General features: G+C 42.0%; 1 protein-coding gene across 7 annotated transcripts in view; it reads right to left on the bottom strand.

Moving 5' to 3' along the window:
* The window catches only part of ERBB4 (erb-b2 receptor tyrosine kinase 4), a 604652-nt gene that overhangs the window by 96324 nt on the left and 493909 nt on the right, over positions 1 to 14419 (bottom strand). For all 7 annotated transcript variants that reach the window (XM_062602108.1, XM_062602146.1, XM_062602123.1 and 4 more), the window contains one exon: positions 2137 to 2322. In XM_062602108.1, the coding sequence (XP_062458092.1) occupies positions 2137 to 2322 (186 nt within the window). The remainder of the gene's footprint in view (positions 1 to 2136; positions 2323 to 14419) is intronic.

Raw genomic sequence — 14419 nt, 5'->3', positions numbered from 1 at the left:
TCTCCTCTCTTCACTGACAGCCTCCTTGGCATGGTGTGCAAGTATTCAACACTTGTGGTGCCCTCCTCAAGGATAACAAACCATCCCTACCACTACTGTGCACACTAAAGCAGCAAAATGCAGAACTCCCTGTCAGGTGTGCACTGATTCTCTTAAGCCCGGTACCAACCACTGGAGAAAAAATAAGAGAAGTGAAAGAGACACATGAAGAAATCGAGGAGAAAATAATCCAGACAAACTGTGATAGCCTAGAGTTAAGAGGCCAGCCATACGTACCGGTTACTGCACTTTCCCAAGGAAACAGCCACTTATTGCTGTCCCCTTTATGAGTAGCCAGGTGGACGAGCTTCATGCTATAATGTGAGGCCAAAGCAAAATTAACCTCATCATTACTGTGATGCAAAAGAAGATGAATTTAATTAAACTTCAATAAACTTCACTAAAATTTCTCTCAATATTACCCCACCTTTTGTTATAGACAAACTCCCTTTCTCTTCCTGACACTTCATCAGTTAATATTACATGTATAATCTCACTTCTCTGCACTGCTTGGTTACCCATCATCTCAGAACTCAAATATCTGTAATACTTCATCTTCTCCTCCCACATAACACAGTGATCAAGAAAAGTGGCAGGCAACAATTTTCAAATCATTCTACCCAAATCCAATCCCCACATTACACTGAAACCATTTACAACAGGAATCAGTTTAGAACTTGTTTCACTTTGATAGGAATCACCGTGGGGAAACCATGACCTGCCTTCCCAGACCCTCCCACAGACCTGTCAGCTCTGGAAGCCTCTACTGTTGATCACTAAATCAGCTGCCCACATGAAGTCCACAGCAAAGCAAGTCCAATGAGTCAGTGGCCATATACATGTACAAAGTGAAAATAAAGGTGGGTTATCTTTTCACACACGCCACTGTGTAAACCTATTGTAATAAATATTAACAGCCACTATCAATCAAGAGAATGGAAACAGATGGGAAGGAGGTTGTGTTGAGAGAAAGGACTCAAACAGGAATATGTATTTTCTCCTCCACCTTCCTCAGTCTGATAACAGCCCTAAATAAATCTTTGCACATCCCCAACAGGGTGTTCCAATGTTCCATGCAGCTCTGGCTGCTTTACTACCACAGCACAGCAGAATCACAGATCCTAACACACACACAAAATTCTGCAAAACATCAGAATGTGGGTTTGGGATTCCCCCCACCTCTTTTATGGATCACCCCCTCCACCCAGTATCATTTAATTTACTGCAACCTCCAGGCAGGTTTGACAATGGATCTGGTCCTGGAAAGAAAACAGTCCCTGTTAATAATGACGCTCAACCCTCTCCTCTCCTTGAGCAAAAAGTCAGGGCTCGATGAAAAACTATGTCCCTCTGCAATGCCATGTCTTGTTACTTTTTACAACTGATTGGCAATAACTCGTCCTTAGTACAACACAGAATAGCTGAACGTACCTAAAACACAGATAAACCACTGTGCAAGGATTACATTAGGCCTGCATACATGTTTCACCTCAGCTGAAGCACAGTCTGGATCTAAATGAAAATAGCTTCACTCTTGCTCCCAAAACCCCAGAGGAAAGCAGAGAGCATTATATCATGGCAAGCAAAGCAGGATCCAGCCCTTGAGATTTCCCATTCTGCAGAGAGGAGCGGTATTACACTCCAGTCTCAGCTGTTGTGATAGGTCTTAAACACCTCAGAACCATGATGGTTCCCAGAGGAGTGACACAAAATGAATATTTATCTTCCTGGCAGCATGGGGGCAGACAACTGATGGCATATCAGAATTTAACTGGCAATGCAGATTCAGAAAGGTTGAAAACTACAATCAGGCTAAATCGGTACCTATGAATAGTGAACAGTAGAAGAGACTGAAACATCATTCTGTGCGCAGGCCCAGATGTCTAACAGGGCACTTCTTCCTCCACTTCATCCCTGCAAGGACCCCCTACATGTATTTCAAGACCTACCCAACCTTCCTGGAAGGAAAACCATGCCTGAATACAACCCAGAGACAAAACCAAAACCCCAAACAACGTTTTTGTATCTTCTTTTTGTACGTCATGTTTTCCAGTTAGTTATGTAAAGGACACAAAAAGAACAGCATGAATTACGTACCTTAGCTATTTGGACACACCAGTTTAGCAGCAGCTGGGAGCCAATATTATCCTTATGTTCATGAACATAATCCAACAGGCAGCCGTGAGGCATCAGCTGAGTGACAAGTTGAATGGTCGGGCTCAAGCAGACACCCAGGAGTCTCACCAGGTGTGGGTGGTCCATGCTGGCCATGATAAGAGCTTCCTGCAACAATAAAAGTGATCCAGTTACTCCAGTGTGCTGAAAGGCTCTAACTGTAGGTCATTTCCCATCTCCAACAGAACATCTAAAGGGGATCAGCATCCCCTTGAATATATTTTCCCAGCTTGTGGTCAATCCACCAGGCATCAGGATTTATTTTTTTTGATGCAAGCAAACTATGCCACTTGTCCACTTGCGTATAGCAAAAATGACCACTTAGGCCTAATTTGGCAAGATATTTGATTAAACTGTGCTAAAATGCTTTAGTGGATCACAGATTTTATGCTTAATATTTTATAGGCTTAAGCATGGAACGTTTATATGCCAACTGAAGCTTTCCCAAAGTTCAAATTGCAAAGGGTTAAGAATCAGGAGGTTTAGTGTGAGCTTTTCAAATATGTCTGATGCTCATAAGTCCTATTGAAAGTCAGCAGATCTGTTAAGCCCTCAGATATGACCATTTACCATCTCTATGACTGTTGTACAGCAACAGCCTAAACTAGCGGATGTGATGGTGCAATAGTAGCCCAGTGGCAGTAGCAGTCCTACCTGTCTCCTGTTGCCACAAGTAGACTACTACAGAAAGCAGAAGCTTTCTAATCTGAGCCTCTTAGCTCAGCTCCTCACTCTTCCAAAGTCTTCTCCCAATAGATGAGTTATTTCTCATTTTACCATACTTCAAGTTCCCACAGAGCAAATGGGAAATAATATTCCTTTCTTTCTTCTACACTTTATTTCCCAGATCGTAAGTTTTCAGAGGTTTCCAGCTAGCGAGCTAGCTGTCCAATACCAAGGACCAGTGGACTTCAGCTTGGCTATGCTATTTGGCCCTGAAGTTCACATCAGTGACAAAGAGCACAGGAGCACTCTATAACAAACCCTGCATAACTGTTCTTGGAGGTAATGTTGCCATTTCAAACAACTGGCATTCAAAAAAGGCAGAGAGAAAGCTTTTCCCTCTTTCACCGAGTCCTCCATTTCAAGACCACTTCATCATGCCAATGGAACAATGAAAACTGAGATGAAACTGCGGCTTTGTAAAGTTATTTTGGTTCTCTTTCTCTCTTTAAACCCCCCATACGACAGCTTTCTGACAACTTAAAAGAATAACAGCTGTAATAGTGCCAATGGAAGAAAAAAAAGGATGAGAAAAAGTTGGCATCAGAGGAACATAGCATACCCCCAACTCATCGAAGTTTGGGGGTTATTTCCTTCCCTATATTAAGGCAAAAAAAAAAGTCCTGGCAAGTAGGCTGAGTTTGTATTAAAGGAAATTGCTCATCATAGTACAAAGAATATTTGAAACCAAATTGCAGAGTATTTGCATAATAGTTCTCTCTTTCTTTCCCTCTCTATTTTTTTTTGTTAAAATGAAAAGATGAAGAAGACACTAATTGTAGGGTTCCCCCCCCCCCCCCCGCAATAAGAAAAGAGCAGATGGCCTCCACTGGGGGAGCATCTCCTTCCTTTTTCTTCCTAAATGTATGTGAAGGAATAAAATCAATAAATGAATAAAGAGGGGCTATTTGATGGGATGACTGGAGGAGGAGCTCCGAGGAAGATTCCAAGCAACAAATCAGAAAACGGATCCGAATTCCAGTAGCCTTATGTTCTAATTACTACAGTTTTTGCTCATTCACCTCACATGTGCAGGGTCTCCTTGAAACAATTTTAGCCTCTCTCGGGCTGTCACTAGAAAATGTCATTGGAGGCCACCAGAATAAATACCTGTTGACACCTGCATTATCCAATTTCAGAGCGCAAAATTACTCTGCCTTCTGCTTGCTTTTTATCCCACGTGTTTTTCCTCGCGCACATGCAAAAGGGAACAGTACTGTTGCCCTTTCCCTCTCCGAGTAAAAGTAAGACTTCCTCCAGGAACTCAGAGCAGGAGGGCTTTTCTCTATAATGAGATTGATCAGAATATAGACCAGATGGAAAGCTTTGCAGCACGTGCTCCATTAGTCTCCAGCTATTTACTATTTACAAGTCTGAGTCCAAAGGAAAGACGCTTCTGTACAATAACAAAAGCAATCAGTGCCATTTGCCTCATGCTGCTGTTAACAGGAAAGCACATATTCTTCTAATAGTTTTGGGCAATGGTTCCAGAAAATACTAAAAATGTTGTTAATATTATGGACTACTCTGTAATGAATTGAGATACACAACAGAGAATAAGGAAGCTTTCATTAGAGATCTAAGTCACTAATGGATACTAATTTAGCATGAATCCTGGCTTCATACAGTTATTCTCATTAGTAATAAGTATTGTTACTTTTATTGCACTTGCATCTACAGGAGAACCAAATGCAGGGGTATGTCTATCCGGCCTGGCACAGACACAAAGTAAAAGAGATTGCAATTGTTCTGCTAGAGACCAATTACACAAACCAGACAAACAACAGCAACAGAAACATTGTGACTTAGCAGCAGTTCAAAAATCTCTTCGGCACATACAAACACGAGTCCCCATTTAAAGCTCTAGTTGGACACAAAAGACCCTGGAGCTCCAGTCTCCATGGCACTCGGGCAAAATGATGGCCTGGTTCCCAATTACGTTTTGTAGAACATTTAATCAGGTAAGGCACCAAAACTCACAGACGTGGCTCTCTGACACTGGCATCCTTCAAAACCAGCCTCTGCAATTCCCCACATCTTTTGGGAGCCTCACAGCTGCAGAACTTGTCTCTATTGGCACAAATACGCAGGTGATTTTGACATTGTGCTTATTCTGATTTAGTGGAGAGGAAACTGAGGTACAGAAAAGCACAACCTACTATCCACAGTCACACAGGAAGTCTCAAGCAGAGGTAGGAACTGTGCCCCAAATCGCTTCATCTTTCTCTCCAGTCATTTGAAGGTTGAAATAAGAAAGGGAAGGAGGACAGAGAAATGATTAAGATATGGTATTTTCCCTTTCCCTCAGAAGACTTTGTAACATCATGTCCTCATACTAGCACCTGAGAAAGGACAGGAGTGGTGACAGTTTTGAAAGGCTCCTGTTGGACATCAGACACTTTCCTTTATTGATCTGCAGCAGCAACAAGTCTTATCACAAGAGTAACTCACCAGCCAAACCAAATCTCTTCCTGGAGTTTCTTTATGCTGTTGCTACTCAGGTATTTAATATCACAGCAGTGTGTGGCAGCCATACACAGGGCAGCTATAAACCAGCCAGCTTAGGCACAGGTAGCAACTGCAGACCTCAGCTTGCCCTTACCTCTAGGACGTATTTTGCAGTCTACGGTGAACCTTGACCAGCTGAGGCTAGGATACTACAAGATCTCAAATGAGTTACTTAAAACCAAGGCTGCATATGTATATTCTATACACAGCAGTGCTTATGGTGTTAATTTCCTAGCAGAAGGCTGGTAAAGAAAGGCCTTGATGTGGAAGGCAGCTAATCCCACAGGTAGCTTGGCAGGGCCATTGCTGTGTCCTACCAGCCTCACCACAGAGAGAATAGTAAGTGACTTCAATTGAACTTCCCATGTTCAACTCAGTATTCTACTTCTCAGACATGCCATTTTGAATACAGAAATCATGTCACATTGATCATTCCTCTTTGCTGTCCCTTTTGAGTGCAGCTGAGTTATTGCCACGTTAAGCTCAACTCCCGTGATTTATATACACAACCCTACATTAAACAAGACATAAATGTTATTTCAATGCTTTACGCTGATCCATCGTGTGCATTTAGTAACGCAGTAGCATACTCAAGAAGAAGGGGGACTTCACAGATTCCATTCAGACATCACCAGACCTGAGACTCTGATTTCTGTCAGCACAGCTATGTCAATGCGGGTCTGAGGAGGTGCACCTGCTATCCCCACAGCAAGAGGCCAGAAGAAGCCCTCAGACTGCCAAAACATGCTTAGACAGGTAGAGCTCAGTTAACTCATGAGAGCTGTCTGCCACTATGATGATACAATGCAGGGTTACATCTAGCTAAAAGCACTTGCAACACAGATCACAAAGGGAACTAGCCACTCGCTTCTCACAGGTCACTTAAGTCGCCTTCATTCCTTAAATAGCTTTGAATATCCTGCCTAACACTGTTTCCTGATTTACCTATAATCTGCAGTCATGTTTGAAATATCTTTAATTCAACTGCTAATTCTGAAAAGTAACTCAAAACTCCAACTAAAGCAGGATTTTCATTTCAGCCTTCCAGGGTGAGGAAGAAAAACCAGTTCTTAAGACTAAGAAAGAAAGGGTGCTCTGAGTAACACCTGCAGCACACCTTTTAAGATAATATTTAACTTCCTCCTTTCCTACCTTGATGTGTTATTGCTGACAATTATAATTGACAGCTGAACATAAATATTAGCCAGCATGATCACAGAATCATAGAATGGTCTAGTGTGAAGCATCCTTGCTCATGGAAGCAGATTGGAACTGGATGATCTTAAGGTCCTTGCCAAACCAAACCAGTCTGTGATTATATGCTAGAGGTAACTCTGAGACCCCTGAGGTCTTGGAACCAGGCAGATCTAACAGTGGGCCATCACCCTGCTGAGTCCACAACCATGCTCCAAAGAAAATCTGAGCATCAATACAGATCAAGATGCCTCCAAAGGCTCTAAACACGTTTAACAGGTTGTGTCATTAAGAGTCCTGCCCTGTGTGGTGGATCCCAGCAGCTTCTAATGCAGGGCTTGGTAACCTCATCTTCTTGATGCTGAACACTTCACTTAGCAAAAGAATTAGCATTTGAAGCAATACTGATGATGCCCTTATATCAGATTTAAATATCTGGCAGACAGGAGAAGATATTCCTTCTGAAGACTTGTTCTTTAACACTTGAGCTTCCTGAGCACCCATGACCATACAACACAGAGCACCAGGAGAAGCTAACTTACAGGTAGCCAATGTTCCCTTTTAGTGTTCTACATACATGTGCTATCCTGCAGAGCAAGTGCAGGAGAAACATCACAGACCTGCTGCCCCAATTCAGCAAGCCCAGGGTCAATGTCACTGCTCCAAATGAACATACGTAACCAATAAGGAGTTCAGTAAGCAGAGACAAAGTCTGAAAAATCTTTGGTTTCCTTACCTTCTAACTGTCCTCACCATAAAATGCCCTCAAATAACACAAAACAAACCAGAAAAGCACAGTCCTTCTGTTCTTCCTAATCACTGTAGAGTAAATAAATGTATTTAAAAGCTGACTTCGTACTGTGCTAGGCATTTTCCTGAAACCAGGGGCTGTGCTGTGCTAACAGGAGATACTACAGTGAATACACTGCTTTTTACCTTAATTTTACAGTGTTTCTGATGGCCAGGGCAAACGCCTGTCTGGAATGCAGGTCTGGTCCAATTCAGGGCAGATCCAATGGAAGCCCAACACATTTTCAATGCCTTTCATTTGCGAGGTCTTGGACATCTTTTAGGTTACAGCTGACTTAGCCTATGCAGTCTGCACAAGTACTTAAGCTGAGAGACAGCACAGCATATACACATAGCCACATCCACGGCCACACTGATCATATATGACAACGACCCCTACTGCTTATTTCCCCTGTATTTCCTGTGCAAGATTCTGTTTTCAATTGCTTTACAGCATTGCTGCAGTTTTTCACCATTCAGGCAGATACTCTCTGGGAAGCTTCTGTTGAAATGTCTCAGCCATTTCTGAAAATGAAAGATGCAGTCATAGAGACCAACAGGATATCAGAGCCCATAGTGGGATAGTAGCAACAGTGGGACAGTAACTGCACCAACTGCCACAGCTGCATTTCCATGCACTGCTGTATACTCATTAGGAGCAGACACATTGGGGAGGGGAGGGAAGGGAAGGAGAGGTCTCTGGCTGAGGCACTGCTAAGTGGGTGCACAGCCTTTTCTGGAACTGGTGTGTGTCTTTAAATGTGCTGCATTTCTCAGAGCAGACATACCCTCTGAGACTCCTTTGCTTGTCACAGCACTTGCACACAGCACAGAGGGTATGTAGTCTTCCTGACTCAACACTGCAGAGGCCCAGACTGCACTCTTGACACTTAATTCAAACACATGCAATTGCCCCATGTGATTCAAATTTCACGTTCCTCCAAACACTTAGGTGAAACTATCCCAATTCAGGGATCTGAAACTCTCCTTCTTGCAGGTGATGCTTACAGACTGCTGGGTCAATATTCTGTGCCTACCTTAGAGAAGCAGTATGTCCTATTAATGAAGGAATAGATACCTTCACTTGCTTATACAAGTGAATCTGGCTCTCTATATTATCTTGAAGCAACACAAAGTAAAAACAAACAAACAAAAACCAGCATCATGATCCCTGCCCTGCAAACACTGAGGGCATAGGCAACCATCTGACTCCATGGGGCCTCAAGTGCTTATAGTTAGGCATAGGAGATGCATTTTGTATAACCCACACACCACATGCTCCTTATTTCTCCTGCTGACTTTGTACCAAGTAAGCCTCCCAGCTCATCAGAGATCATGTTAGACAGCTGAGGAAGAATCTCAAGTCTAAAGGAACAGACCTCTTTGCACAAGCAGCAAAGTGAAGATCTTCCATCAAACATCCAAGTCAGGAGACAACTCCCACCAGCCTCTGTGAACTCTGCCTGAAAACACTGAGTTTTGTGATAAGAAAGCACAATGTAGCCCATTTTCATTTCACTTTTATGCAAGAGTTATGTCAAGAGTTCAGGGCCTCAGCAACCAGAAATGTTTCCACTGAAAGATGCCAGAAGTAACACTGGGTTTCAGACTGGCCACTTTGCAGAGCGGATGCAAGGGCTTTAACAGTGTGCACACATCTTGGTAAAAAGTATTCTATCATATTGTGACAAATGTTTTACTTACAGTTTGTGACATGCGTCATTATTTCAGAATAGTCTGTCAGAAGTAATTTGTTTCTTACTGTTTTCATGTAACTAGCAAAGATATCTGAAGTCTTAAATGTACAAGTCTAATAAAGCAATCCTTTCAAACAGACCTTACCACTGACCAGCATATAAACATGTTCAGCCTTAGCTGCAGATTCCTTTCAGGAGGAGGGAACTATTGCTCTGGTTTCTGATTTGAGTGATAGCAAGGGCTAGAGAGTGAGCGATAGAGAGGGGAGAGAAAAATCCATCAAGATCTCACTCCTTTCTGAGGAGTCTCGGGACATTGCTTTGAAATTTTCTGGTTATCACTGAAAAGCTTCACTTCATAATCACACACTTGAAGCTCCCTCTTCATTCAAGATCAATTTAAAGGTATAGCATCTGACTGAAACATAATTTCATCAAGTGTACCATCAACATTAAGAGTTGCTTTAATCAAAGATACGTTTTGTGCATAATCCAGGTATTTCATCTCCCACAACTGAGAATTCAAAGTAAACTCATCTCCATGTTTCCCTCATCTGTATTCAGCTGCGTAAGAACATCACACTCAGGACTCAAACACTGCAAAGGGACCGTGATATTTAAACAAAAGTTTCACTGGACTGTTTGGTTCACAGTTAGATTTCTTTTTTAACAAGCTGGCATCGATGAACCACAAAGTCATCAAAAGCTGCCACAAATTTCCTGTAGTACAGAGCTTTCTTCCTTTCAGTATCACTCCACCTGCTACTTTCTCCTGAGTTTCTACAGTTCTTCCTCCACCCTTTTCTTCCCTACTTTCTTTTACCATCTCATTGACCTACTCTTCTCCCAAAGATGAGATTAAAAACCTCTGTAAAATAGGCTTGAAAGAAGATCACTGCTGCCACCAAAATTCATACACCTCCCATCTACATCATCTCTCCCAAGTGCTGTGTGGCTGAGCTCTGCCCTGTGCTTCACCTGCCATGGCAGAACTTCCATCCTGGACGAGTCCTTCTTCATTCAGTGACGTGGTCCTTACCCCTGCTGGTGGGTAGATCCCGCCCAGCTTTAGGACACTGCTAGAACAGCAGATATAGGAAGCACAGGGTGCACGTGGCAGGGCTGTGGTAGCAGAGGTGCTGCAGAAGGAAGAGGCTGAACAGTACAGAGCTGCTGCAGGCAGCAACCAGCCAGGAACAGCTGACTGGAGTAGGGCCAGGCAAAGGGGTGGAAGGTGGGGTTTTTCCGCAGATGTTCTAACGTGGGATTGGGTTTTTCTGTTTCCTGAGTTAGCTATTAAATGTTTATGTTAACTGGCAATAAATTCAACTCCCCAAGTCAAGTCTGTTTTGCATGTGACAGTTATCAGCAACCAATTTCCCTATCCATATTTTGATGCAGGCTTTTCTCCTGTTCCTCGTGTTTTCTCCCCAATCTTGCTGGGGCTGGGTGGGATAAACAAGCGGCTGCAAGCTGGAATAGCTCCTCCATCCCCTTCCATGGCCACGTATGGGATGATGCCCACCCAGTTCAGCACCCTGGCTCTGAAAAACAGCCAGAATTTAGGAAGTCAGTGCAAAGGAGAGCAAAGGCAGCTCACATCCCTTGCCCCTCTACAGACACATTTCTGGGAAGGGGCAAAAGGAGAGGGGGAAGGCGTATGGTGGTTCTTATAAACCTTAAAGACTGGCAGCTTGTCTTATGCTCGAATCATAAGGTTTCATATCCATCCCTAATATTTGAGTATGTCCTACTGTCAGGGCAATACATATATAACAATATAATAATAATGATTTTTTTTTTTTCATGTGGATAAAATCTTGACATCTGCAATAACCCCCACATCAAATACTGACTGATCTGCGATGTGTGGCCATGTTCAGGTCCAGATTTCTGTCACGGTGAGCTAAACAACTCCAAGAACAAACCTACATGAATGAGTGGCCAACTGTCTGCTTTCAACACAGAAGCCTCAGACAAATCAATAAATACAACTGTATTTATTAGTTTGTCTTTGTGGCTGTGAAGGCACTCTTGTAAAGACAAGATCTCACTGAAGCACAGAAGTCAAGAACATAAAGTTATGGACAAGCATCACTTAAACTTGCAGTATTGCAGGAGTGAATGCCTATTTCATAAATAATCTGTAATTTCAGAGTGGTATCAATAGGGAAAATAATAATTTACATTATACTTTTGTTCTCTTTTGAGAATTACCACAATCATCCCAGAACATTTAACTATGCTGGTATAATGGCATGGTATCAAGATCCAGAACTTTTGAAGGTCTGTTCAACTAAAAGGACTCTACAAGTCAAAACCCAAATGTATTTTGCTAGCATTTCCTACAGCTAGCTTTGACAAGGCTGACCAGGGTGAATCTGCTTTTCAACAGCCATTGGTCTAGGAAAGAGAGCAAAAAAGCTCTAAGTGACACTGCCAGGGAAACTTCAACTAGAAAAACTGGAACCCCTGGCCACATAAGCAGAATGAGCGCCACTCACTTTTCCAGCAACCAGCTCAACTGCAGGCCAGAGGGCTGATCTGCAAGTTTTAGTTGAGCTAGAAACACGTCTATGTTGACAGAGTGTAGTTTAAGACACTTTCTGGAGCTCTGGGACGCTTTGAGAGCTTGCCAAGCTGTCATTACCATGACATCAATAACTTTAGGCAGTCTAGAGTTTCACTTGGATCTACGTTCTCATCTGAATGACAGCACTGTCAAGAATGTAAATTGTGCTCTCACCTGATAGATTAGTCACAGAGGAACCAGAAGCACCTCCCTGCCCTGCTTAAAATCAGGCAGAACACAGTATTTAGTCCCTCAGACAAGACCCAGCACTGGAAAACATTCCCCATCCTGTACTCAGATAAAGCCAAAGTGCCCAGTCCCCCCACTCCTTCTCCCTTCTGCCCACAACTTAATCACACATGAAAAGGTGTAATATTGCAATTTGGATTTGACAGCATTCCTGCCTAATGCTTATTAGAGTCTGACTTGTGAAACAACCAATGGCTTCAAAACAGAAACCTCCCGGAGCTCATTCAGAAAATGACAAAACAGGTATTTCAATCACTATCGTATTTCTAAAACATCTCCTAGCTGAAGAATTCACTGGAATTTATCTCCTGCTGAAAAGCTTCAGCAGAAACTCATCCTTTTCATTCCTGCAAATTAATGTATTTTACCAAGAAATATCTGTTCAGTATCTTGCCAAGAAAACATTTAACTAAGGAAAAACCCTTTCTTTCCTCATTTCAAACCCCATTTCTTTCCACTTTCATTACTAACACAACTTCTCAGAGGACTTCTATTTTTAGGAGGTGACTGTAGCCACTGACCTAAACCAACACTTCATTTTAAAGAACAACAATTTGCTTGGCATTACAAAACCTACAAAGAGCTAAAATTTGCTGTTATATACACATAAAAACGATCCCACTGAACTCCACCAAAAGACACTGCCTGCCCACCAAACATCCTCAATCCCAGGAACATTGCATAATAGATTCAATCTGGGGGTTGTTTATCCACTGACATTACCTCCGCTCAGTAAATTGAAGCCTGGGGAACTGTTTCATGTTCTCCTACTTTATTATGTAAGACCTTTACTGAGGTCTTACATATCCATCATATAAACTCTAATTTAACTTGGCTATGTCCTACCTTTGCATTGATAGTGCTCTATGTAATAGAATTTACCTATGCAAGTGGATCAAGGAATGCCTCTGAAGCTCATACTGAGCAAATACAACACAGCTGCAATTTCTCAGCATACCTCAAAAATCTACATAGCTGAATTTGCTTAAATATTTTTATATCATTTGTCATGTAAACCATTAAGATAACAACAGGCCCTAGTCTCTCTGAAACCCATGCAGTTCTATTTTGTACAGTGCATATTTGTCCATGTAATTAAAAACCTGATATTCTGTATAAAGCAGAAATCTTCAGGATACAATTGTAATCACATTGTAAGTGACCAAGAGGTAAGCCTACCTATTCTCTCTCTTCTGTTGCTAATACACAATTTGCCTTCTCTCAAGTGTCATCCAGCTTCTTTAAAATACCTAACTTGGGGAAAGCACTGACTGCTAATGAGGTGTCTGAAAAGAACACTGGAGACATGTTATTGGTAAGCAGGTAACACAGTTTTGTCTGAAAACAAACCTCGTACAGTATCTGCTTTTCTAAGCAAACACTCCAAGACAATTCAAAACCAGAACATGACTCAAAATAAGAACTAATAAAGAACCCAATAAACAATTAGCTTACAGGTGATGAAACCTGTGTTGCTATTCACATTCTATTCCCACCTAGAAGCGGGTATAACGAAAATAACAATTTCTCTATCCTTTATCTGTTGTTATTAGCTTGACTGAGAGCCTTTTGAGGCAGAGACAAGCTCATCATGTTTCACAGCACAAAGGTTTTCTAATCTGAGTAGGTCCAAGAGATGATGTATATTACAATGGGAAGCAACACCAAAGTTAATACAGAAAATATTGCTCTGTGAAACCTTTTCCTTTTGGAACTGCATTTTCAGTATTGAAGGACCAAGTATTTCAAACCAGCAATTATTGCTCGGGGGACTGCCAGCCACGCTGTGACCCCAGCTCTAGCTGTTTGTCCTAGTTATTGCAGCGAAGTCTAAAAGGTACCAGGCAGGGTATTACAAAGAGTATCAGCAATCCAGCCATGTACCAGATTTCCTTGTCTTATTTCTTCCATTCCAACTGTGTGACAAGCAGCAATAGGGACAGCTGACTATCACTCGTAAATAATATGCAGAATATTAATATGAACAGATGTTAATGATTTAATTTTTATTAATCTGTGACAGTTGCTGATGTATCAGAGGTGTCTGGATCAGCACTGACATATGGAAAACAATTTTTAAGGGTAATCACTAAGGGAGAAGTATCCTGAACTACAGTATCTTGAAGATAAAAGATATCCAACAGTGATACTTCAAGTTTAGCTCCTGTAAGCCTGTGCTTCTGTACCCTTCAATGTCTATTAAAAATGGACACAGTGTGTGTATTTGTGTGTATAAAACAGTGTTGGATTGTTTTTCCTCACTACGACACAAACCCCCTTGATATCTCTTAAGCTGACTCGGCACTTTGGCAGTTTAAACCCAAGTACAACAAATACGATGCCTTGATCCTCCAGTGCCCTTTGCTCTTGCTCACTTCGTGCACTGTTGCTGATCTGTGAGTTGCAGCATGTGCTGGAAATCACACACAGCCCCATCAGTCTCCTTTCATGAAAAAACTGGGATGTAATAGCC

Source organism: Pezoporus occidentalis, unplaced genomic scaffold, assembly GCF_034315485.1.
Source record: "Pezoporus occidentalis ecotype Australia unplaced genomic scaffold, CSIRO_AGI_Poc_V1 ctg118, whole genome shotgun sequence".
NCBI lineage: Eukaryota > Metazoa > Chordata > Aves > Psittaciformes > Psittacidae > Pezoporus > Pezoporus occidentalis.
Note: the sequence above shows the minus strand (reverse complement) of the source record. Positions and strands in the feature narration are given on the sequence as shown.